We start from the raw sequence: 22,961 nt of genomic DNA, 5'->3' as shown, positions 1-22,961 counted from the left end.
ATACCAAGCACACACTAAGCATTTCTGTATAACTTAACCTCATACCAACCTCACAAAGGCAACCTTTCCAGAGGATGATTAGCATTTTACAGTCGAAAATCCCGTGGCTCAGAGAGGTTAAGGAACCCGACCAGGGTCGCCGAGGCAGAACGTAAGAGCCCTGTGTCCTAGGGTATCTGGCTTCAGAGCCCCATTATTTACCCTCCTTAAAGGACAGCAGGACTTTAAAACAATTTCACTCACTTTTTAAGGGAGAAATTATAGATAAAGCTAGCAGTTGACGAACGTGAAGGAGCCTGAGAATCACTGAAATAAATTAACAAGCAAACCTAAGTGTTTACATTTCACTCTACAAGTTACGTTTTCAGTTCCGTAAATTAATAGTTTCACCGTAATGATAACCCACTTTTTGTCTGCAATTTCAAACCGGTTTTAACTATTACTGAGATTTTCTTTTTTTGATTGCTTGACCAATTTGCTAATGAAGCAAACACTAGGCCTCTCCTCCCAGCACCCACCCCCCCACCCCCGTTCCCGGCCCCGGGATGGGGAAAGGTGCCTGAGAGGCGCTTACAGTGATTTCTGCCTCTTCTCTCTCCGAAACTGTTTTGAGGAGCAAATAACTGAGTGCCTGAGAAAGCTCTAAAGACGCCTGTGACTTTGCTCGGAGATGAAACGCTGAAAGCATCGCTCGAGGTCCGGCCTGCCCACAACTGAGAGATGCGCGCGCAGCCGGAAAAGCAGGACCAGGTGCGCACACGCGGAAGTGCCCGGAGACAAAATGGCGCCGCCGCCAGCGCGGGCTTTAAGCGCAAGTCGGCGGCCAGCTACGGTGGCCCTCGGGGGCCATTACAGTGTTAGGACCGCGACTTCGCTTGAGCGAAGGGGACGTCCGCCGAGAGACTAGAACAACCCTGACTGGGCGTGGGGCCGAAACATCGAGGACCGCTAGACGAGGGTGCTCCCAGCAGGCCACAGTCAGATGAGGAGAAAAGAGCAATGCCATTCACTGAATTCATTCATTTATTCATGCACTCATGAGCACCGTCAAACTTCAGTTTGTTCTTGGAAGTGACCCCTTCCGCGATGCTGTAAGGGAAGTTCTGCTTCCGGAGGGAGGCTGGACTAAACGAGATTGTCCCCCCAACAGAATGATACCAATCACTTACTGAGAGCAAGGCTCTGTGCTAAGTGCTCTGGAAGGATGCCAGGATGGCCTCTTACCTACAATCCGGTGGTGACATGTATAGGCCACCTACCAGGCACAGAGCAGAGGCAAGTTCAATGCCGGCTGTGGGTAAATGAGGAGAGAACCGCCCTGGGAAAGAGGAGGTGCGACCCGACCACTTTGTTTTTATTACTGGGGGTAGAGGCTGAGGGTAGTGGGCAGAGGGGCTGGCCTGCAGTAGCCCTGGAGCTGTGTTCCCTTCTCCCACTTCCATTTCCTGTGGTCCTCACTGGTGTTAGGAGAGGTTGTCCTTCCCTTGCGCAAAGAACAGTAAAGATTTCTGCCTACTGGCCTCAGTGTGGGTCACAGACATTTCAACTCCTTCACAGAAACGAAAATACCTGGAGAATTGTTTGAAACCAACAAACATACAAAAAAATAATAATATGCATTCCACTGTGGGGGAGATTGCACCCAACACTGTCTATCACACCTCGCAGGGTGTCATAACTGCCTCCCAGTAGGCTATACAGCTCTCTTTTAAGCCAGATGCTTCTGGGTAATGGGGCATGTATCAGTCTACTATTGCCACAATAAAGCTGTGTAACTGCTCCAAAACTCAGAGGCAAAACACAATCATTTATTCTCACTCATGCATCTAGGAGTCAAGCTGGTGTGGGCTGGGTTCCAATGGGCTTGGCTCCAAGCTGCAGACTGGGTCCAGGTCACATTTCTATCACCTTCCTTGGACCAGTGGGCCACTTGGGGTTCACTCTTCTCATGATGGTAGGAGCAAGAAAACAAACTCAACTGTACAAGTACAGTTTAAACCTTTGCTTGCATCACATCTGCCCACCTCCCATGGTCAGAGAAAATCCACATGGCCAAGCCCAACATGAATGAAGCAGCAAAGTACATTTCTCTCACATAGAAAAGGGAAGCATGTGTGAATATTTTAAGCAATAATCTAATTTGACACAAAGCACATGATTACACAGTGAACTCCACAGTTATGCGCCCACTGTCACACTTCCTTCATTGAAAATGTGTTCCCTGGTTAGAGAAGATGCTGTGTACTGCGGAGATGGACATAGCATTCTCTAAGTCCGCAGATGCCAGGGCGGCAGGCAGGGAGGGTACAGCCGCATGTGGACAACCACTCTACAGTTGACAGGCATATTGCTGCCTCCTCCAGGAGTTGAATGTAACCCACCAGCCACCAGCTGGACACCTGGTCCCCCCAAAGATTAGTGTCCTATCAGGTCCTCAAAGCTGGCTTCTGCTGTTGTCAGGCTGGGTCCTCCGCAGTGGTAGTCAGGCAGCCAGATCAGCCTTGATGAAGGGCAGCCCATGCCGTTGAACCCATGCATAGCCTCCATCCTGTTACTATGGCGACTTTGTATATGGTTTCTTTGAACAAGCACTGGGGGTCTTGGGCTGGGGGTGGGGGTGTGAGTGGGAAAGGCCAACATCCACAGTTTACAAAGACCTCCTCTGTACTGAATGCCTTCTCCTGGGTATTTACACAGGGCAAGATATCTTCACATTCTGGGCCCATGCAGAAAAATTCATCCACATACTTCCCCACCAGACTGCCATCCCTAATCTCTAATCTTGTTCTTTCCAAGTCTCTGATCAACTGGTCAACCCTTTAGCCAGTGTCCATCAGTCCCTCAGGCCATCTCCACTCATGTAAGAAGTGGAAAACCAGTCATCCACTCAACGTTCTAGCATCTGAGATGATCTCCCTTCGCCACTGTCTTTTCAGAGCTGCACCCAAGTAAGGCTGTAATACAATAGCTGCTCACGTCTGGCTCATGCCAGCATATTATGCAGGTGTCACGGACCGGACACGGGGAAATCCCGAGTCTGTACGTGTGGGTTGAGGAGTGGTCGAAGCAGGTGTTACAGGAATCTGTCATTTTCCGGCCCAGTCCTGTAGACCCACTTTCCTCTTTACAGTGGAATGTTTCTGTGTACATCCAATTTTATGGATCAGGTGAAACTAAATTCATGAAGGGCAGTTCAGATGACTGTTAGTGCCACCTGACAGGTCCTGTGGCCTTCAGTTGAAGGTGCAGCCAGCCTGCAATGAGGGAGCTAGGGGAATATGTACCCCTACTTCACTCCATCCTTGCCGGTGCTCCCCATTGGCTGCATCTGACCAGAAGCCAGAGAGCCCACTGATGTGTCCACATAAGCCAGCCTCTGGGGGCTCAAAGTAGGATGAAGGGGAGAAATTCATTGGTTGGGCTGTGGTGTCAGCCTCTAGTATGGCCCCCAGTGACCTCCACCCCCTGGAAATCACCCCCCATGTAGTCTTCTCCCATATTATACTAGGGATGGTCTGTGTGACCAGTAACATATAGCGGAAATGATGAAATGTCATTCATTGGTTAGGTTATGAAAAGGCACTGCAGCTCGGGGTTTAGTTGTTGTGGCAGAGAGCTTCCTAAGATGGCCCCATGATCCCTGCCGCCTGGTATTCGTGCCCTGGTATAAAACCCTTTCTTTGAGTGTAGGCTGGACCAAGTGACTCGAATCTAATGAACAGAATATGGCAAAAGTGATGGGATACAAAGGACCGTGGCTTCCATCTTGCCTGCATGCTCTCCTTCCTGCTCGCTTGCTCTGATGAAGCAAGCGGCCCACCGGAAAGGCCCACGTGGCAAGGAGCTGAGGGAGACCTCTGGCCAAGAGCCAGCGAAGAACTGAGGCCCTCAGTCCAACAGCCTGTGAGGAACTGAATCCTGCCGACACCCACAGGAGTGTGTGGGAAAGCATCACCCAGGCGAGATTTACAAATCTTAGCCTGTGCTCACTTCAGCAGCTCATATCCTAAAAGTGGAAGGATACAGAGATTAGCATGGCCCCCGTGCAAAGATGGCACAGAAATGTGTGAAGCATTCCGTATTTTTGAGTAATCTTACATACAACTTTCAAAACAAACTGCTAAAAAAAAAAATCTTAAATTAGCCCCAGCTGACACCTCGATTTTTGAGAGACGCAGAACCTGAGGTCCCACCTAGGCCTTGCCCAGATTCCTGGTGAGAAAACGACTGTCCCTTGGAGTTTGGGGGTAATCTATTATACAACATAGGCAACCAATACAGTCTCTCTCTCTCTCTCTGTGTCTCTCTCTGTGTCTCTCTCTGTGTCTCTCTCTCTCTCATCACTTGCTTCTGTGGGAACTCAGCTGCCCCTTCACTGGCAGCCCTCTGGAGAGCCCACCTGACGTGAAACCACAGCCTTCTGCCAAGAGCCATGTGTGCGCCTGGCAGCAGATCCTCACCTAGTCAAGGCATCAGGTGACTGCAGCCCCTGCCCACAGCTTGATTCCGGAGAGACCCTGTGTCAGAACCCCTGGCTCCGCTACTCCCGAATGCCTGACCCTCAGAAACTATGTGAGGTAATGAATTTGCCTTGCAGCAACAGATAACTAACACATGAGCAAAGAGAAACCATTCAGCAAAGAGGAAAAGGGGAAAGTCCGTGAAACTGGGGGAAATATTCTTCAAGAAAAGTATCTGGTTCATATTTTTGATAGACTCGGAACCTATGCCCAGAGTTATTTTTAGAGTTTCTTTCATAACAAGAGTTTGTTTTCCTTTGATTCAGGGACAAACTCTGGTCTTCCACTAAGCTGAGAATGATGACGTTACCTACCCTTTACTTAGTACCTATGACTGCTGGGCAGTGAACTAAATCAACCTTCACAAATAGGGAAATTGAAGCTCAGACGGGTTAGCTCATTTATCCCACGGCACACAGCAAAAGGCAGAACCAGAATTCCAACCAGGTTTGAAGCCCTAGTTCTTTTCACAACGTTATCACGGCCTCCGTAATAGTGACCCTTGTAACTTAAAATAAAAACACACCCTATAGTCCGAGTGACAAATACAGAAATACATTCATTCGTTCATTGAAGTTAGAAAGTTAAAACATCTTCATATTTCAAAGCAATTAGTGAATGGGAGACAGGACTACCCTTAGCTCTGTCCCTGACCCTTACCTCCAACCCCAGCTTGTGGCTGGAGCTCAATGTATTTGATGACGACGTTAATTCCACAAGCATTCCACTATCTGGGGATGTGGAACGCAATCCAGGATCCGGTTTCCGGAAGGGCCCTACTGTGCCCACAACGGGAGGTGGGGGGTGGCGCGGAACTGGAAGATTCAGCGGGAAAGTTGGGGAGACGCAGGCCGGAGGGATCGGGACTGCAGCGCCACCCGGACGTCAGGGAGCCAAGGAGTCCCAGATGGTGCCCCCGGGAGCCCCCAGCTCACCGAGAGGGAGCGAGGGGAGCGGGGCGGAGCCACACCCGGAAGTTGCTTAGGCCCGGACCAAAGATGGTGGCTGCGGCGCCGCTTGCCCACGCTCCGTAACCTCCTGTAACCAATGGAGCCGCGACGCTCGGGTGACTTACTGCGACGACTTCTGCACGACATTATCTGATGCAACCAACCTCCGAGTTGAGGAAGCCGCAGGTGCACTTTGCGGGTGATAAGGCGGCGGCGTGTTGGAGGTGATGTCCTTGGAGGTGACCAGGGCGACCGCGGGGATGGTGCTAGGTGAGTGAGGCTCGGGGACCCCGGGGTGTGTAAGTGGCGCGGCGCGGCGCGGCGCTCCTGCTTGGGGCAGCAGCCTTGTTCCGGCCGAATACAGCTCTTACCCTGGTGCCTGGCGCAGACTGGGCGCCCCGCCGCTGTTTACGTGAATGGTGGGAGGGAGGAGGGGCTAGGACCCACCCTGGGTCTGCGCTCGCCGAGCAGGCCCGGCTTCCCTAGAGCCTTGGGTGCCCCGGCTGGGGTGGCGGCCGCTCCCGGCCCGGGTGGCGGCTGCTCCCGGCCCGGCCCCACTGCGAGAAATCCCGTGATTCAGCTGAGACGTAGGCAGAGCGAGGCATGGCCAGACCTCAGGGCAGACCCCAAATATGTGACTCTTCCAAGTGACTGGCAGGAAAGGACTTAAGAATGCGAATTCTTTTTCACATATCCTCACTTACATTGAGATTTCCTGGGAGACCATCTGGTGCAGTAGGAAAAGGAAGAGATTTAGGAGACCTGGATTGATGTCTCTGCTCGCTTACTCCTTGTGAGGCCTTCAGTTTGTTTAACCTCAGAGCTTTGGTTTCCTTTAAAGACCAGAGAAAACGGGTATTTATTTGATTTCTGTGCTCTAGCACCAGCATATCTGATTTATATATTTCATCCTCAGTACTTCAAGATGGGTATTGTTTTCCTCATTTTATAGGCTCAGAAACAAGCCCAGAAAGGTTAAGTGAATTCTCCAGGGTCACTCTGGTTTTTAAGGTACAACATCCAAGCTTCCAGTTTGGTCTGGCCAACTGAAAAGCCATTGCTTTGTTGTTGGGGATTCGAGTAGATAGAAGCAGTACCACAAATGAAAATGATCAAAGTTCCTTTTGAAAGCTAAATTTAACTAATCCCTTTTTATGGGATGGATGTCCTTGGATAGGGGAGTGGGAAAATAATTATGATATAATTTCTTTTGGACCTTGATAATTTTTACCAATCAGATGCTTGTTTTGTTTACAAAGATAAAGAATGGATAAAGTAGCTGCAGTATGAGGTGACTGATAATTATTGGCCAAGTGAGTAACTTATTCTCTTTTTGTGAAACAGCAGAGCTGTATGTCTCAGACCGAGAGGGAAGTGATGCTACTGGTGATGGAACCAAGGAGAAACCTTTTAAAACAGGCCTTAAGGTAGTGCCTCTTTCTCATTAGGAAAACGACTTTGCATTTATTAATGACTTATGTCAGTTATTCTGTGACTTGTCAGGAGTTTTATTTAAAGCATTAGGTTTGAAGAGAACTTTCTGAGAAGGGCAAGTAAGGGGTATATACAGATATGTAGCTTTAAGGGTATTAGATGATCTACGTCTAAACTTTTTTTTTTTTTTTTTTTGGCCGCGCCTCAAGGCTTGTGGGATCTTTAGTTCTCCGACCAGGGATTGAACCTGGGCCCTTGTCAGCAAAAGCGCCGAGTCCTAACCACTGGAGCATCAGGGAATTCCTCTTGAACATTTTTTTTTTTTTTTTTTGTGGTACGCGGGCCTCTCTCTGTTGTGGCCTCTCCCGTTGCGGAGCACAGGCTCCTGACATGCAGGCTCAGTGGCCATGGCTCACGGGCCCAGCCGCTCCGCGGCATGTGGGATCCTCCCGGACCGGGGCACGAACCCGTGTCCCCTGCATCGGCAGGCGGACTCTCAACCACTGTGCCACCAGGGAAGCCCTCCCCTTGAACATTTTTAATAGGTATCTTCTTTTCTTACCATACGGCATCGCATCTCGGAATTTTTCTCTCCAGTGAGTCAGTTGGCCAGTTTTTTAATTCTTGTAGAACTAAAAATCATCTTCCCTTAGTCATCTGAGTTTATGCTCACCTTTCTTCCAAACTGACTCGTAAGAGTTCTCTCGGTGAGTTTACCACTCGAATCCAAATGTGATCTTGAGCCTTGAGACTCAAAGACCTGATTTATATCAGTACCAAGAACAGAGCAGACACTCATGAACTCATGAGTCTGGAGCCTAAAGCCAGGATGCTAATTTAACAATATATTATTGTTTCTCAGGGTGTAGAATCCTCCTATGAGTTTAGCGTATTCTCTTTAAGCAGACTTACATGGAAAGCCAAATACAGTTCAGATGGGTTCTTCAAGAGCTTCGACTCAGGATTGAGTAGGTACCTGATGGCATTGGGTTACGGTGTGGGCCAAGAAGACATCCCTCTGCAAGTAGCCGTGGGCTTGCCTGTAGACTGGAATGGCTACAGCCGCTACATAAGGAAGTTGATTAAAGCCCTCTCCCAGGACAGCACCAGGAAGCGCACTGCCCTGACACTTCTTTCTGTGTATCTGTGTCTGGCCAATCCCTGTTCTTGTGAGCTTTGTTACAGTATTCATTTAGGTTATTATCAAGTGTTTCTGTCCTGGGACCATTCTCTCCTCTTTTAGCTCATACTCTGGTTATGTTTTGGTGTGTCAACCATGGGTCTTAATTTTTTAACTCTTAGAGGGAAATCTTTCTCATTTTGGATTGCTGAGGTGATTCCTGTGGCTGCCCAGAACTGACAGTAGTGTTTAGATGAATGTTTGCAAAATGTCGCTGTTAGCAGAAGTGTGCCATTCTGATTTGGAGAATCACAGTTTGACTCTTTCAATATCACTGATTAACAAAGGAGGGATCAGTACAGACTGTCAGGTAGTAAATGAATTCTTAGTGATTTACAAACATCCTTACAAAGTCTAATTGTTAAAAGGAGGAACTGAACTCTCCTGGATGTTTCCAAAAGATCCAGGTTCCCTCCTCCTCTGTAGCAATAATTGAGTTGAGACTAGTGTTAAATCAAGATGAAAAGTATTTTTCAGGTTTGGAAACTAGATCTTAAGAAAAGGTCAGTTTTCATAAGCTTCAGATCTTACACGAGAGACAGTCATTAATTGCATTTCTTGGTTGATGATAACTTAGGAGAAAATTTGAAGGAATATTTGAAGCAGTTAATAAAACACTTATCTTTTACATATTTTCAACTATCTTTTTAAAAACGAATACAAACTATAAAATATTAAATGATAATATTGATGTCTGATATGTCCCAGTATTGGTGAAAAGAGGTACATACATTCTACACACAGGAATTTTTCCAATTAAATGAAACTTAGCCTTCTGTGTACCTAACCACTATGCTCTTGAGAGAGTTTCAGAAATGACTTCCCTGGTTTCTTCGCGAGGATTAATCGTCTGGATGTACCCTGCAGTTGGCCTTTGCCATCAGCTGTCTCTTCTGTTGTTGTCAGCGTACCTCCTGTCAGTCCCCAGGGCCACTTAAAATCTGTTGTTTCTAGTCCACATGGGAAACTATATGTAACCGGACTTGCTAGAATTGTTTGGGAAAGGATGTTCTACCTTAAGCAGAATGTTCTTTGAATGTTCCGCCATTCCTTCTGTCGACATTGACCTTTGGCTGGTGGGGTCTTACGCTTTCTTCTGGGCTCTCGATTATTTTCTAGGTGATCAAAGTTACCTCATAATTCAGGTGTTATTTTGATTTTAAACATTGTACAATGTTAAAGAAATGTCCGTTTTCCTTGTCCCTCCCTCCCCAAGGCTTTGATGACAGTTGGAAAAGAACCCTTTCCTACCATCTACGTAGATTCACAAAAAGAAAACGAGGTAGGGTGAACCCAAAGCTTTACAGAATTAGATTTTGTGAAGAAACCTTCATTAGAATACAGTGTCTTGAAAACATTAAATATCTGTTTATCCCTCCAGAGGTGGGATGTTATTTCTAAATCACAGATGAAGAACATTAGAAAACTGTGGCACAGAGAACAGATGAAGAGTGAATCCCGGGAAAAGAAAGAGGTGAGCAGTAGATTTGCTCTGTGAACATTTTTCAAGTTGGGACACCGGAAGCCATGTTAACAAATTGCCTGGTTATTAAAACTAGGCAGAAGACACTTTACGAAGAGAGAAGAACCTGGAAGAAGCAAAGAAGATTACCATTAAAAACGACCCAAGTCTTCCCGAGCCAAGTTGCGTAAGTGTGATGTGTATCGTTTCAAATATCATGGACTCACGGGGTCAACCTATTATTTCTGTGTCTGAGGGGCATGCCACGTGCTTTGTTCCTTTGCACTGTTTGTCCCTTCTTTTCTTTCAAAAGGGAGAGAGCGCAATAATGTTTGAGAGTTACGAGGCTGGTCCTTGCGGGGCTCCTTTTTTGATAGAATTTAGTAATTGCGTGTTGAACGAATTCTGTCCCGACTAAAAGCTGGCAGCCCTGGCATCCAGGCGGGGCGGGCTGTGTGGGCTCAGACAGTGATTTTACCCTCCCCTGGGTGTCAGTTTCCTCACAGTAAAAAGAAGAGGTTGAAATCCAAGATTTTCATGATTTCTTAAATAAAGAAAAAGTTTTTGAAATTTGATTATGTCTATATTCTTTCTAGACCAGAATGCTGGACTGTGAATGGACATGGTTAGAATTCGAACGGTTCTTACTGCTGCTGGATTGCCATTGTTTTCTTGCTTCCTCAGTGAGGAAGCTGTCTTCTTGGCCACACCCTGCAACCCCTTCCTCCCCTCCCCTCTCTCGTCCATCCCTCAGGGGAAAAGCCAGCCTCAGTAGCTTCCACCACCCGGGGTGGTGGGAGGGATGGTGAGGTCAGAGAGAGGGCTCTGCGTGGACTAGGCTTGTTGCTATCGTGAATTCATTGATTTTATATAACAGTATCTGAAGTTCTGATTGTTTCGCTGACAGTTTTGCACTAAGAGAAAGAAGACTTGGATTTTTTTTTTTTTTAACCCCTCCAGTGTGGTGAAATTTTTTGGCTCTGACCTGTAGTAGAGTGACTGTCAGAAGTTTTACACCACTTGTGAATTTTTAACACTTTTCTGCCATCTATCTAATATTCGTGACAAAGTCGGTATGTGATAAATGACATGCTGGATCAAATGTTTTTTATTTTAACTTGACAGGTGAAGATTCGTGAATTAGAAGGATATAGAGGCCAAAGAGTAAAGGTATTTGGCTGGGTCCACAGGCTGCGTAGGCAAGGTAACTGGCATAGCTGTCCTTTTCTCTCTTTAATTTTCAATATCCCTGCTCTTAGATAATGAAGAACATTAAAAAAAAAACATTTACTTGGGGGTATTTTTGTTTGAGAGTGCTAGCTTTTTAAAGGAAGTACTCATTTGTATCCTAACTTGGTTCTTATTTAATATGACAATTGAAAGTTTAAAAATTATTTAAATGATACTTAACTGTAAGCAGTCACAGTGATCAGGAGGTATCCAGGAAATATTTGTCTAATTGAATTGAATTCTTTAAGGAAAGCAGGGGGTATATTACCGGAAGTGCAGAACCAAATCTGAAACTTACTGATGGCAGTGATGTTGATTTTTATAATTAGTATATTTGTACTTGGTCGTGATGTTTTGCTTTCTCTTTCTGCTTTTATTATTTTACTACATGTCTTTCATTGTAAGTGGTTGTCAAGTCCTTCACAAAAAGAAAGGGGGCATAAAAAACCAAGAGTGCTTCTGTGCGGCAGTATATATCACCCGCCGCTGAATGCGCTTTGCTAGGTATTGCAGGGGACTCAACGGTGAATAAGACTTAATCCCTCGACTCACATGCTTACTGTCTTGCTTTCCCGTGACCGTGTGGGTCAGGAGGCTCACATAGGGTTTAAAAGTATGAAGGGTTTGAAACATGAAGAAGGCAAAATACTTTCCAGATACTGAGTAGTGATATTACTGGTGAACCCTTCAGAGGAATGGGGCCGTGTGGGAGGTTTGAACTTTCAACATTTAACCTTGGAGGTTCCTTTACAGAAGAATAAATTATGAGAAAGTGCTTCCAAGTGCCTCTCGAACAATCTAGCTAAACTTTTCTTTCCCGTTTTTAGGAAAGAATTTAATGTTTCTGGTGTTGCGTGATGGTACGGGTTATCTCCAGTGTGTCTTGTCAGATGATTTGGTAAATATTTTCATATTTACGATGAAAAGTCAGTTTTTTTCAATAGGTTACTTTATTGTTAGTTTTGGGAATCTTAGGGTCTATACTTATTTTAACTGTTATTGTGGGAAATTTCCAACATCTCAAAAATGGAACAGTAGGAAGAAACCTCACATGCTCATCACTCAGCTTCAGTAACATCTTAGTTGAGCTGCTGTAACTAAGTACCATAAACTGGGTGGCTTGTGAACAACAGAAGTTTATTCCTCATGGTTCTAGCGGCTGGAAGTCCATATCAGGGTGCCGGCATGGTCAAGTTCTGGTGAGGGCCCTTTTCTGGGCTGCAGACTACCCACTTCCCGTTGTGTGCTCATCCTCACATAGCAGAGAGCAGAGAAGGGTTTCGACATATGAATTTGCAGCAGATACACGTTAAGTCCGTAACGAGTAATGATTAATATTTGGCCAGTTCTGGTTTACTGCTCCCCCCTTTGACCTCCCAGACATCATATTTCATATAAACATACTTGCATATGCATCACCAAGAAGAAATATTTTTAATATAACCACACTACCATTATTACACACCCCCAAAATTAGCACAACTCCTAAATATCCAGCCAGATTCTCCCAATTGATTCATGATGTCTTTTTTACAGTTGGTTGGTTTGAATGAGGATCCAGACAAGATCTACATGTTGCATTTAGTTGATATGTCTCTGAAATCACTCTTAATCTATAACAGATCTCCCTTTTCATTCTCTTTTCTCCACCCCACTCCCCCTTGCCATTTATTGGAAAAAGTCTGGTCATTGGTCCTGTGGGACTTCTCACATTCTGGATTTGGTTGATTGCATCATAAGGTGTATTTTAACATGTTCCTCTATCCTTTGTATTTCTTACAAGCTGGAGGTTAGCTCTGGTCAGATTCAGGTTCTGCTGCTGCTGCTTCTTGATATAACTACTTCATGGACAAAGCTGTATTCTTCCAATGACATCACATCATGAAGCACATAATTCTGATTGTCTTTATGATTAGTGCGTTCAGATGTTGATGGCCTGATCCCTCCTTTATAAAGTTTTCCATCACTTTTCTCCTAATGATTTTAGCCAGTATTGATTATCATAGTCTAAGTGAACTTCCTGTATTATTTTAATAGTCTAAATTTTAAAGAAAAAGAGAAACAAACTTTCCAGATACTTTTGAGAGATATGGACTAGTGTTATTTATGCATGTGCATGTATGTATTTACATATATATGTGTGTATCTGTATATAGATGAGTGTTTGATGGCTGTCTTATTTTACTAGTTTTGGACGAGAGAACTTGTTTGTAAGTAATTCCCTTTGCTTTCTATATGGTAGACTATTTTAAATGTAAATGTGAGTAACTGAATTTGAACTTGATCTTCTTACAGTGTCAGTGTTACAATGGAGTAGTCTTGTCCACTGAGAGTAGTGTCGCAGTGTATGGAATGCTAAATCTTACCCCAAAGGGCAAGCAGGTGAGTGCGTTGAGTTCCTCACTAAGAGAAGAGTTGTGTACTTGTTTGTTTTCCAGTGTCTTTATTTGTATTGATACTTTTGGTATTTGGCATATAACTAGACAAATGTGACGCCCTTGCTAAATTTAGGATGCCTTTTCCTTTCCTGGTGAGATATGTATACTGTACAGCTTGTGTGCTCTTGTAACGATCTCAGGGATTTTCAACCTAAGGAATTCCTGAATAAACTTCATGGGTGAGAACAATTTGCTGTGTGTGTGTGAATAATTTTTCAGCTAAGTGGAAATGAAAATTTAGTCTACCAAAAGTTTTTCAGGAAAGAACAGTGATCTAAAGCTGAAACTTTGGGGATTTCCCTGGTGGTCCAGTGGTCAGGACTCCTCGCTCCCAATGCAGGAGGCCCAGGTTCGATCCCTGGTTAGGGAACTAGATCCCGCATGCTGCAACGAAGACCCGGCGCAGCCGAATAAATATTTAATAAATAAAATAAATCTGAAACTTTTAAAATAGAACTTGAAAGCCTCCTTTTAAAAAACTTAAAGCTAGGCTTGATAGAGAGTTGTTTGTTCCCCAGCCAACAGGCATGTAACCTATACCAGTTAGAGTTACTTGTTGGTAATTATTGACCAAGTAGCAGTTGTGGTTATATTTGTTTGTTGGGAAAGAAAACAAACAAACGTGACATATCAACCACCAGAGGGAGCCCATAGTGTCCTCCTGATAGACTAGAAATACTGATAAAAGAGAGTCTCCCAGAGTCTATGTGAGGAACCTATGTTAAGAGTGAATATCTCGTTCAAGTTTACTGAATTTTCCTTGAAAGTAATGTGATTGCATAATGGAATGGTTTTTGTGATATTACTTGCTGTCCAGTGTTTGGTACCAAGATAGCTATATATTTCATACTGTGTGGTTTCTAAAATGTAATGCTTTCAATGGAATTATTAGGAAGAATTTGAATTTTTACTATATATATATATATATATATATATATATATATTCCAAAGAGAAACACCTTTTAGTAAAACCTTTGTATTTAAGGAGTTTTTCAATGTGTGTATTATGTTACTTTTAAATTATTGGGCAAAGGCTAGAAAGATATACCAAAATGTTGACAATAGTTAGTGGTTACTCCAAGTCGTGGGATTATAGTTTATCTTATCTTCTGGTTTGTGCTTTTCTATTTTTTAAAAATTGTGTACGTGTGTTTAGTCTGAAAGAAATATTAAATAAATATAAAATTCAATTATCGGGTCTTCGTTTTTAGAAGGGTAGGCTAATAATGATAAGGTTCTTAGAAATATGAGCTTACTAAAAACTTTTATATAAATTAGAATCTTTCCTACTGTGAATTTTCTGTTTCCTTCTCCCTCCCGACCCCTCTTTAAAAAATGCAGGCTCCAGGGGGCCACGAGCTGAATTGTGACTTCTGGGAATTGATCGGGTTGGCCCCCGCTGGAGGCGCTGATAACTTAATCAACGAGGAGTCTGACGTTGACGTCCAGCTCAACAACAGACACATGATGATCCGGGGAGAAAACATGTCCAAAATCCTAAAAGCGCGTTCTGTGGTCACCAGGTGCTTTAGAGATCACTTCTTCGACAGGGGGTACTGCGAAGTAAGTACGCGTTCATCATCCTTTGCAAACAGTGCCTCTTGGCAGTTTTGAACTTAAACAGTGGTGCTCACAGAAGGCCTTTATTTACTCCTTTCCGCCTGAATAGATCAGTCCTCCAACGTTAGTGCAAACACAAGTGGAAGGCGGTGCCACACTCTTCAAGCTGGACTATTTTGGGGAAGAGGCGTATCTGACTCAGTCCTCTCAGCTGTACCTGGAGACGTGCATTCCAGCTCTGGGAGATGTTTTTTGTATCGCACAGTCATACAGGGCAGAACAATCCAGAACACGAAGGCACCTGGCTGAGTACATAATTGTCATTTTGTTTTTATTTAAAAAAAAAATTTTTTTTTTAAGAAAATATGTCTAGAGAAGCAATCTTGATGTAGGTAAATGATGTCTGTGTAAAAACCTCTGAGGTATTAAGAGGCTATATGAAGGGCAGTTGAATAAATTCATGGAAACTGTCTAAGAAGTTTTGCGTCTTAGGCCATAACTCACTAAGGTCTGTTCATTCACTTTGTCTTGATCCTTTATGTGTTGAGGAATAAACAAGAAGTGACTATTAAGGTGGAAAGGAAGGTGGGTGGGCTAAAACTACTCTGGAGAGTTGGGAGTTGATTAGCAGGGTGGGAGTTTTCCCTTTCTGGACAGTTTCCCAGCATTAAAACCCTTGCTTAAGAGAAACTTTGTGAAAAGAAGAGAGGCTCTGAGCTACTGTCTTGTTCCTCAGATACACTCACGTGGAAGCAGAGTGCCCTTTCCTGACCTTTGAGGAGCTCCTGAACCGGTTGGAGGACTTGGTCTGTGACGTGGTCGATAGAGTCTTGAAATCACCCGTAGCAAGCGTGGTGCGTGACCTCAACCCGGTAGGTCTGCCACTGTGTGGAAACACAAAATTAGGATCCTGCTTCGGAAGGCAGTGAAGTCTTTTTTTTAGATTTTTAGGTTTTTTTCAATAGATTCTTTTTAGGCTTTTATAGATTTAATAGCTTTGAAATAAATGATTAATATATATATATAGGTATAATTGATATATAACGTTATATTAGTTTTAGGTGTACAGCATAATAATTTTATATATCTAAAACAATACAGAGTTATCAACTCTAGTTACCATGCTATACATTACATCTTGTTAATGGAACTTACCTATTTTATAATTGGAAGTTTATACTTTTGGACTCCCTTCACTCATTTCCAGACTAATTTTTTTTTTTGTTTTTGGCCGTGCCACGTGGCTTGCGTGTCTTAGTTCCCCAACCAGGGATGGAACCCAGGCCCTCAGCAGTGAAAGTGTGGAGTCTTAACCACTAGACCGCCAGGGAATTCACCACATTGTTTTTAAGTCTGAAATAACATTTTATAATAATGATAAATAGTGTTGCTTAAAATGGAAACGTTAGTGTGAATGGTTTCTTTATGTACACTGTATTTCTCCTTTCTGCTGTAGAACTTCAAGCCCCCCAAACGGCCTTTCAAACGGATGAACTATTCAGATGCTATTGTGTGGCTAAAAGAACACAATATAAAGAAAGAAGATGGAACTTTCTATGAATTTGGAGAGGTATGTATTCCTTTCTAGTCGTTGTTTCAAAGGTAGCCTTGTGCTTAAGTGGATTGCTACTTGCGGTTAATTAACGAGTAATGCAGACGGCATGTGCTGTCGTCAAATAAATGATAACCACGGACCCTCCTTCTTGGGGTTGTCTGAGGATCCATGGCTTAGTAGAGGTAGAGTAGACCTTAGAGCAGTGCCTTTTCTGTAGTGTTCAGTAAATATTAGCAAGTTTGTAGCGTTCCTTCACACCCCATCCTTTATCTCTTTCCTCTTCCATGATCACTCTGTGGTCTTGACTTACCAGCTCTAGCTATAATTCTTTAGACTGGCAGGATGCTTAAGAAAGTTATAAACTTTGAAATCACATGCAGAGTGTTGGTATGTGTATACATTTGTTTTGGTTTTCTAGAGAAACCATCTGGCTCTTTCAAAAAGGATTCCTCCCCCCAAAACAGTGAATTATAACTCCTTCACCTGGAGGCAATTCAAAGAAGAAAATCACCACTGATTAAAATGCAAAACCAAGAGAGGAGGCTTTGTTGGGGAAGGCAGCCCGGTGCCCCAGATACACTGAGCATGTCTGTCTTGCCCAGGACCACCCTCCCAGCATGTTTTGGGGGTATAGATTGTTAACATTATTCTAAGCCCTCTTGCCTGTGCATTTAACCACTCTTTACATAGTATTTGCAAATCTGTTTTACAGATGAAATGTGAGTAATAGCTGCTAACTAGAGTTTTCTTTCGTTTTTAGAAAGAATTTACAGAGGACAGACAGTGTACTGGGTCTATGTAAATTACTTTTATTGTATCATGAATTCAGTTGATGATGTATAATAACCAGATTCTGTGCTGAAAACCTGAGAACTGTTATCGCCCAGCACTCAGCAGAGTAGTGTGATTGAGCGGAAAGAGCACAAGCTTTGGAGTAAGAAGCCCCCCAGGTGGGCTTTGCTCCCACCTCTGTCCTTATTGCTGGTTAACTTAAGGCCAGCGACCCCGCTCTCTGGTTTCCTGTCTCTGCCTTGGAGGTAACATCCACCTTGCAAAGTTATGAGAACTTAATGAGCTAAATGCTTAGCAGGGCCGAGGTGCAGGAAGTCCTCCATGTGTGTCAGCGTTTCCTCTTTGTGTCAGTATCATCCCATACACATGAGGGCGCTAGAGTAGAGAAGAGGTCTTCAAACTTTTCGGAATGTGCAGTACGACCCCTTTCCCCCAGTTCAATTGTATGCAGGACTCTAGTATGTAAAGCGGTTACAGGCAGAGAGACCAGAGCTCTCCCACTCACCTCCCGTTTCCTCTCTAGACTTTAGACGACGCAGGGCTCCAGGGATGAGAGCTTGAAAACAGCTGTGCCAGGTGATGGCTAAGCTCCTTCTCAGTTTCTTACATTAAACAAATCAATGAGTCTTGTCCAATTCTCTCAATCTGTTTTTACTGGGACAAGAGTTTTCAGTTTTAACTTGAATTTATGTGTGGTTTACTGAAGGATGTTTGAGAGGGAAGCAGATTAACTTGATTCATCATCATCTAACCTGTCTTGGCTAACTGCTCCAGGTGTGGTTACACTTATAAACTTGACACTGGTTATTTGTCTTATGACTGTGCCTTACTGCCACTGAAGGCATGCAGATTTATTGTAACAGGAAAGAAGCAGAGAGAACAGGAGAGTTTAAAGATTGGTGTTATTAATAACGTACTCTGTGTAGATCACTGAAGTTGTGGAGCATCCACTGATGATCTTATGCCTTGTGGGACTGAGTGGACTGCGTTTGCTTCAGACCTAGATAAAACTGGCCACTGGGAAAAAAAAAAAACTGAGCAGTATCTGGGAGGTTGTTTGTTTTGTGTGTGTGTTTTCGTTCCTCAAGCAATATGGCACAGATATACTGCAGGAGGAGACAGATCTATTTACAGTTCATTTTGCAGAAATTGTCCCTAACACCCACGTGGTTATGGGTTATGGGTGGGTGTGTATTCTGGACTCCGTTGCATGAATAAGATGAAGGGCTGCTACTGGGTCAAAGAGCTGCTTCTGTCTCGTTGCCTTTCGAGTTGTAAATGTTAATGAAGTCTTGTTTAACCTCAGGATATCCCAGAAGCTCCTGAGAGACTGATGACAGACACCATTAATGAGCCCATCTTGCTGTGTCGATTTCCTGTGGAGATCAAGTCCTTCTATATGCAGCGATGTCCCGAGGATTCCCGCCTTACCGAATCTGTCAGTTTGGGATTCAAATAGTATTAGAGATTTTGCTTTTTAAAGGGGTGGGCACTGCCACTGGAATAAGATACAGCTCACAGCAAATATTTCATTATAAATCTACAGTACTTAAAGAAGTGTTTTTTGTCCTCTGATTGGGTTTAACCTATCTTGTTAAATTATAGAATTTGAATAATATCTGAATTATGCGTGATCATTGTGCTCCTTTAGTTATAGGAGCTTAATTATGATTTTCACTTAAACTCTAGAGCAAAGCCGTGACTGAGAGCCTAGTAGTAACCGCATTTTATTTACTCATTTTTGAAAGGTCGACGTGTTGATGCCCAATGTCGGTGAGATTGTGGGAGGCTCGATGCGTATCTGGGATAATGAAGAGATACTGGCAGGTTATAAAAGAGAAGGAATTGACCCCACTCCCTATTACTGGTACACAGATCAGGTAAAAAGAAATTTTGTTAATCACTTTAAATTTTCTTCACTGTAATAGTTCTGTATAAATTGAAACTTTTAAAAGGGAAGTATTCAGGGTGATACTTTGAAATTTGAATGGGCTATATTCAGTTTCATGGTTATAATGTGGCATGGGAATACTACTAGTTTTGTCTTTGGCCAATAATATGTTAACTTAACTTGAAAACCTATTAACTCCTGGCCTTGCTTGTAGCTACTGAATTTTTTACAATGTCATTAGATGCTACCAGTATCTAGTCTTTCATTTTCTTCTGATAAACAGAGACATTAACTTAATTTAAAAGTTTGAAACCTCTTCTTTCCAGGGTGGCAAATCCTTGGTTTATTTTTCATACCAAATTATTTTTTCACATGTGGTCCATGAAGGAGTATAGATTAAGGGTTGAATTCTTTTTGTTGTTTTGTTTGTTGTTGTTTTCAATTAATTTTTATTGGCGTATAGTCGCTTTACAATGTTGTGTTAGTTTCTGCTGTACAGCAAAGTGAATCAGCTGTAAGGGGTTGAATTCTTAACCACAATAAGCTGACTCATTTTACAGTAGAAAATTTTAACTATTTCAGACAAAATTTATTTTTTTAATTTTCTTTTTTGGCCATGCTGTGCAGCTTGCGGGATCTTAGTTCCCCGACCAGGGACTGAACCTGGGGCCATGGCAGTGAATGCGCAGAGTCCTAACCACTGGACCGCCAGGGAGACTCTGGACAGAATTTTAAACTGAGCATTTATTCCTCTCTATATCTCTCCCACTCTCTCTCTATCTCCCTTTTTAAACAGAGAAAATATGGCACATGTCCACATGGAGGCTATGGCCTGGGCTTGGAACGATTCTTAACCTGGATTCTGGATAGATACCACATCCGAGATGTATGCTTATACCCTCGATTTGTCCAGCGCTGCAAGCCATAACCGATTCCTCCTGGAGATTTAAGCAAAGAACACGGTTCATGGAAGGAACAGGCTGCCTCTTTCAAAAAAAAAAAAAACAGCCAAAATCTTCCCTTTTTTATTCCACTGGGGTATATCCATTTCTGTTTTCTCTTTTTGTTTTTTATTCCTGCTACCGTGAAAAGCAATCCAAGTCATTTGAATATCAAGTGACATTGATAGTGTCATTTTAAGAAAAAAAACCCATTACAAAGTTTGGGGGAAAATATGTGGCATGTAACTGCCGTCATGAGTATATTTCAGCATTTTATCCAATTTTAGGTTATAACCTTTGTGTCATATATACCACATACATGATTAGTTTTAACTTACAGTCTGAGACATTCCAGTAACTTAATCTTTCTGTCCTTATAATTGTAACTGGAATTCTTTAATTTATATCATTTTATTGTATCAGTGAGTGAAAACACACACCGTGGGGAAAAATTGACAATATGCTGTAAAAATCTGCTAGTATTAGAACAGAGTATAAATCAGCAGTAGATACAGGAATGAAATGAATAGTCTTTTGCCTCAGTTGTTAATCTTTTCTAAATCTGATAGCTGCTTATAAATTCTAAAGCATACGAATTTATTTGGAAGAATTTGTAAAAGTGGAGTGGCCTTAAACAGTTTGAAGTAAGAGCAAGTTTTTTGTTTTTGTTTTTTGGCACCTCAGTGAACAGCATTCTTCCTAGCATTAGTTCAAACTAAAGAGGCAGGGTGATCTTCACTCTTCCCTGGCAGCTCCTAAGTAATTAGGGCTTCCCTGGTGGCACAGTGGTTGAGTATCTGCCTGCCAATGCAGGGGACACGGGTTCGACCCCGGGTCCAGGAAGATCCCACATGCCGCAGAGCAACTAAGCCCATGTGCCACAACTACTGAGCCTGCACTCTGGAGCCCGTGAGCCACAACTACTGAAGCCCTCGTGCCTAGAGCCCGTGCTCTGCAGCAAGAGAAGCCACTGCAATGAGAAGCCCGCACCCTGCAACCAGAGAAAGCCCACGCGCAACAACGAAGACCCAATGCAGCCAAAAATAAGTTTATTTTTTAAAAGTAAATAAATAAGTTCCAAAAGTATTTGCAGCTGGAATCTTCATGACAGCCCTGCATGGCTGTTGGAGTCACCCCACACTGTGTCTTTAGGTCTAATCTATGCTAACTTATTAACTTGCAGGCTTATTGAATGGCTTCATTTCAGATTTGGTTAATTTTCCCCAAAAATGCATGTCATGTATCCTCAATGAGCTGTATTCCCAGCAATCAATAAATGGATACACGTAAAAACTCTTTGCTAACTTAATTTTTTTTAAGCTGATTGTCGCTGTTTCACATTAATTAGTTCATGCCTTTTGCATTTTTTAAATCTTTATTTTTCATGATTTGTATATGTGAAACTAGATATTCCTGAATTTGGTAGGTATTAGTAAAAGTACATGGTAATGAAAAGGAGTGGTTTTTAAAAATTAGATGTGGGTCCTAGTTACATCATTTTTATCATCCTTTTTGTATTAATTTTGGACACATTAGATTATATCTTATTTTGCAGTTAAGTAAAATGACAGATGGAAATGGGGCATTTGTAGTATATTTGGCCTCTATCTTTAAATGAAAAATACATGTAAGAATGGGAATGAGCTCTAACTGGATGCAACTAGGCAGTTCATTTGATCAGAATTTAGGTGACGAGGTTAGGCTCAGTTAGATTAGATTTTAATTGTATAAATGGGCTAAAAGTTTTAAATACTGAGGGAGAGCTGTGGGATTAGGTGGGGATAACGGAGTCAAGATTATGGTGACGTCAAACCAAGAACCCGAGCAGCGCACCTCACGCACGTGGACTCACATTCCCTTTTCTCTGGTTGTCCCTGTAATCTAAGCGTCACAAGCCCATCCCATATCCCTGCCAAGTGTCCACCTCACAGACACCCGGTTCTGAGTTCCTGCTCTCGTGGGACTCATCTCACGGCCCTTTCCTGCCTGAAACTTCTTCCTAATACGTGATCCTCACGCCAGCAGCCCCCTTCGCCTTTGGTACTTGTGTAGCTGACCTGCTTTGGAGACAGATGGGAGGCTAATACTGTAGCAATTCAAATGACTTCAATACTGACTTTGTCAATGTCCTACAGCCGTTTCCACCCACCCAGCTCCCCACACATGGCTGCCTCTAGCATTTCCTAAAAATTTCTTGTTTAGTGTATAGAGCAGTGAGATTCTGTCATAAGCAACCTTCCTACGCATTGGAGTCACCTGGGCCTCATCCCAGACCAACAGAATCTGGATTTCAGGGCTGGGCCCAGGATGCCTTTTTTTTTTTTTTTCTTTTTTTTTTTTTTGTGGTTCACGGCCCTCTCACTGTTGTGGCCTCTCCCGTTGCGGAGCACAGGCTCCGGACGCGCAGGCTCAGCGGCCATGGCTCACGGGCCCAGCCGCTCCGCGGCATGTGGGATCTTCCCGGACCGGGGCACGAACCCGTGTCCCCTGCATTGGCAGGCGGACTCTCAACCACTGCGCCACCAGGGAAGCCCCCAGGGTGCTTTTTAAAAGCCCGCCCAGCTGAGGCTGTGGCAGACTTAGTGTGACTGTCACTGAGTAGCTACCTCCCTCTTCTAAAGCCAGCCTTAAGCCTCTCATCATCATGACTGTAGGTCCTCATTCATCTCACATTAAATCTCTTTTGAAATTGTTCCCAATCTCTATGTTAAAATGGGAACACTGGGGCAAGGTTGAGACTGTCCAATATTGCCAGTGGCCACAAAAACGCTACACCTGTGCACTCGTTAGCTTTCAAGTCATACTTGGAAATTCTCAAAATGATGCCAATAATGGAGTACTGGTTTGTGTCAGCCATGTACTGTCACGTGCTTTAATCCCCACAATAACCTCTTGTGATAATTATATAAATTATAAATTTATACAACATATAGATTATAATTATAGCCCTATAATCCCTATGTATGGATAATAGCCCTATTACCCCTGAGGTAATGGTTGAGAAAAGT

General features: G+C 43.3%; 1 protein-coding gene, 1 long non-coding RNA gene and 1 other non-coding gene across 7 annotated transcripts in view; 2 read left to right on the top strand and 1 right to left on the bottom strand.

Moving 5' to 3' along the window:
• Positions 1-5,485, bottom strand: part of LOC109550287 (uncharacterized) — an 89,316-nt gene extending 83,831 nt beyond the window's left edge. Inside the window, exons 1-2 of one of the 3 annotated variants that reach the window (XR_002176789.3) lie at positions 5,181-5,485; positions 575-4,006 (exon numbers count right to left, since the gene is read on the bottom strand). This is a non-coding gene — a long non-coding RNA (uncharacterized lncRNA). The remainder of the gene's footprint in view (positions 1-574; positions 4,007-5,180) is intronic. The other 2 variants (XR_012325427.1, XR_004521584.2) reach the window with 2 other exon arrangements.
• Positions 3,983-4,086, top strand: LOC117307771 (U6 spliceosomal RNA). The gene has a single exon (XR_004521649.1). It is a non-coding gene; the product is annotated as a U6 spliceosomal RNA (small nuclear RNA).
• Positions 5,486-5,581: 96 nt separating the features above from the next.
• Positions 5,582-21,246, top strand: NARS1 (asparaginyl-tRNA synthetase 1). 3 transcript variants are annotated; one of them, XM_019937115.3, is made up of 15 exons: positions 5,582-5,740; positions 6,818-6,897; positions 9,301-9,366; positions 9,466-9,558; positions 9,644-9,733; positions 10,672-10,750; positions 11,604-11,674; positions 13,072-13,158; positions 14,556-14,777; positions 14,884-15,083; positions 15,511-15,646; positions 16,231-16,344; positions 18,428-18,559; positions 18,870-19,001; positions 19,809-21,246. In XM_019937115.3, exons 1-15 carry the CDS (start codon positions 5,698-5,700, stop codon positions 19,938-19,940), a joined length of 1,677 nt encoding a protein of 558 aa, XP_019792674.1. In that variant the 5' UTR covers positions 5,582-5,697; the 3' UTR covers positions 19,941-21,246. The 3 variants fall into 3 exon arrangements, with proteins under 3 accessions (XP_019792674.1, XP_019792673.1, XP_019792675.1); XM_019937114.3 differs by having other exon boundaries at positions 6,815-6,897; XM_019937116.3 differs by lacking the exon at positions 6,818-6,897 and having other exon boundaries at positions 5,717-5,740.
• The last annotated feature ends 1,715 nt before the right edge of the window (positions 21,247-22,961 follow it).

The sequence above is a fragment of the Tursiops truncatus genome, chromosome 13 (genome assembly GCF_011762595.2).
Source record: "Tursiops truncatus isolate mTurTru1 chromosome 13, mTurTru1.mat.Y, whole genome shotgun sequence".
Taxonomy (NCBI): domain Eukaryota; kingdom Metazoa; phylum Chordata; class Mammalia; order Artiodactyla; family Delphinidae; genus Tursiops; species Tursiops truncatus.
Note: the sequence above shows the minus strand (reverse complement) of the source record. Positions and strands in the feature narration are given on the sequence as shown.

Excerpts from the sequence above, each read along its gene's own strand:
- NARS1 (XM_019937114.3), top strand. The coding sequence starts at position 5,698 with ATGTCCTTGGAGGTGACCAGGGCGACCGCGGGGATGGTGCTAG. Across the intron at positions 9,734-10,671 it reads GTCTTCCCGAGCCAAGTTGC|GTGAAGATTCGTGAATTAGA; the intron begins GTAAGTGTGATG and ends TTAACTTGACAG. Across the intron at positions 19,002-19,808 it reads ATTACTGGTACACAGATCAG|AGAAAATATGGCACATGTCC; the intron begins GTAAAAAGAAAT and ends CTTTTTAAACAG.